The sequence below is a fragment of the Habropoda laboriosa genome, unplaced genomic scaffold, assembly GCF_001263275.1.
Source record: "Habropoda laboriosa isolate 0110345459 unplaced genomic scaffold, ASM126327v1 scaffold176, whole genome shotgun sequence".
NCBI lineage: Eukaryota > Metazoa > Arthropoda > Insecta > Hymenoptera > Apidae > Habropoda > Habropoda laboriosa.
The window spans coordinates 1,577,951-1,580,522 of record NW_017100321.1 but is presented as its reverse complement, the minus strand read 5'-3'; the positions used below and the strand labels follow the sequence as shown (position 1 = coordinate 1,580,522).

Sequence of the window (2,572 nt, the reverse complement as noted above, 5' to 3'; positions counted from 1 at the left end):
TATAAATATTAATTTATTATATTTTGGTCTATAAATATAAATATGAGATGGGTGTTATAATTTAATGTATAGTTTAAAAATTGCAATTGAAAATTCGTCATAAAGTGTACAAACTGCGTTATATGCGCATGTGTAACAAATTTAAACATATTTGAAACTGTTACGGTACCATGTGAATACGGGCCTTATGATTTAGGCGCGCCAAATTCAGACCATCAACGGAAACAATCGAATGAACAAACAAAAGATTGTTAATACTTCTGCGAATTACTACTTAGTGACGCTCACTAAATAAATATTGATTTCGGTTACTTAGTATTGATACATCGCCACATGTAAAACCACTTGTTCTTAATGAGCTAAGAACCAATCAAATGACTTGTTAGAGAATAAGCAGGGAAACGATTTATATTATTGGATGTTAATATTAACAAAAGCCCGTTACATTAGATTTTATATTCTGACGTCGCTTCGGCTCTCATTAGCATCTTAGCGCCAGAAACGATAAATTGCGTTATTTGTGTATTCCAAATTGTACAATAAATTAGTAAATTATTCCAATTTTGTATAGTAAATTAACAAATTAGTCTCATAGCTAGGAATAAATTTCCTTTTATCTTTATTTAACCTTTTTCAAAGTAATATTACATTTGAAGAGTATCCAAATCCCTTTTTCATCGAGATTGGAAACAGCCACGCAGATCGAACGCGAGCAGAGTGGATCAGCGTTCCACCGGCGGGAAACCCATTATTAACGCGAAAATCCCTGTATGGCCGCGCAACAAAACTAAGCTTCTTTAAATAAGAGCAATTTACATTGAATGAACGGAAAGTACGATATTACTAGTTTAGAAAAATGGATTTCGATGTAGAAAAGATTCATAACATATTAACTGAAGCAAATCTTCCATCATGTAGAAGTTTACTGAAAAATCCGACAGAAGATTATGTTTTCAGTCTAATTATTACTTTTCTACAAAGATTCAGTATTAAAGTAGGCAGAATCGATAAAGTAAGAATTGTCAAGTTTAGTATCTTAATAGTTTTAATTTAAATATTTGTATCATAAATTCTGTTTTATCATAGCCAACAATGGAGCAACAAGATATAATGCAATACTGTGAAGATACTGATATAATTCGTGTTATAAATTTACATATTGCTATGGTACAGATATGCGATCGTATATATTTAAAAGATTTTGGTGTTACAGATATCCTTAGTCCAAGTAAATATTATCAATTACAAATTTAAAATTCATTCATATGTAATAAACTAATTAGGTCAAAACAAATTGTATTATCCAGGTTCAAAAAGAATACGTAGACAAGCAAAATTTCTTGCAAATTTCATATTATATGCAAATAATAAAGAGTTAGATATTAAAGATAAAGTTTGTCACATTCAACACAGAGCAAAAGTGTTACACGATATATTAGAAAAGAAAAATGAGACATTAGAAGCTATAAATGATAAAGCACTATACATAGCAAAGAAGTTATCATCAAAGGAAAAAGTATTATTTTTGATTAAGTCAATTTCTAATTATTTTATACATAATATATTTTTTCTTTTCTTTTTTTTTTCTAGTTAATTTTTGAGATTCAAAAGTTCCAATCTAAAATTGAAGAAAATAATAAGTATTCTGTTGAATTAATGGCAAAGATGACTGCAGCAGAAGAGAAAAAGCAACAAGCACTAGAACTTTATAGGACTTATAAAGCACAAGTAGTAAAGGTAAATTATCATTTAAAAAGAAAGCTGAAACCATTCATATATATTAAATTACATAATACATACTTACAGTTAAGTAAAACAACAGCTGAATTGCAATCAGAGGTTGTAAAAACTCCTGAAGAATATCAAATGCGTTTAAATGAATTAGAGCAACAGCAGAATGTTAAAGTCAAAGAACGTGAAACAATGCAGGAGGCATTCCAGGATAAAAAGCATTCAATTGAACAACAAAAAAATATTTTAGCTGTTATTCAAAACCAATTAGATAAGCTTAATGAAATGCGAGATATATATGACCAATTAAAGTACTTATACAATTTTTCTTTCTTATATTTTCATTAAAATCTTACATATTGGTTAATTTTACTTTCTACTCTTATCTCAGAAAAATAAGAATGCAAGAGGATAGTGTTGGGAAAAAAATTGATATATTTAAAACACATATTGCAGAAATTGAAAAAAAATTAGTAACACAAAATGATCAATACAATAAAAACGAAGTAAATGAAATTCATATACAATATGAAGAATGTCTTTCTCAATTACGTAATTTAAGTGCCCAATTATTAAGGTATTGTAAACTGTTATAAATTAAGCACATTTGTTTCGTTTTACAAAAATTTTTATTTACAGCAAGAAGAAGTTATATAAAGAAAAATTAGAAAAAGCGCAAATTCAACGCAATGAAGACTATCTAAACCTGAAAAAAATGAACAATATGATAAAGAAATTGGAAGATGAAACTGCAGTACTTATTACGAATTATCAAGACTTATATAACAATGAAATCTCAACTGTGAGTTTTATTAAAATTATATACATATATTATGTAATA

The 2,572-nt window shown here is 27.6% G+C and overlaps 1 protein-coding gene across 1 annotated transcript in view; it reads left to right on the top strand.

Moving 5' to 3' along the window:
- Positions 1-833: 833 nt before the first annotated feature.
- The window catches only part of LOC108574220 (S phase cyclin A-associated protein in the endoplasmic reticulum-like), a 4,521-nt gene continuing 2,782 nt past the window's right edge, over positions 834-2,572 (top strand). Inside the window, exons 1-7 of the mRNA XM_017936754.1 lie at positions 834-1,012; positions 1,087-1,228; positions 1,308-1,516; positions 1,591-1,737; positions 1,807-2,042; positions 2,123-2,308; positions 2,371-2,533. Of these exons, the coding sequence (XP_017792243.1) occupies positions 857-1,012; positions 1,087-1,228; positions 1,308-1,516; positions 1,591-1,737; positions 1,807-2,042; positions 2,123-2,308; positions 2,371-2,533 (1,239 nt within the window). The 5' untranslated portion in view covers positions 834-856. The remainder of the gene's footprint in view (positions 1,013-1,086; positions 1,229-1,307; positions 1,517-1,590; positions 1,738-1,806; positions 2,043-2,122; positions 2,309-2,370; positions 2,534-2,572) is intronic.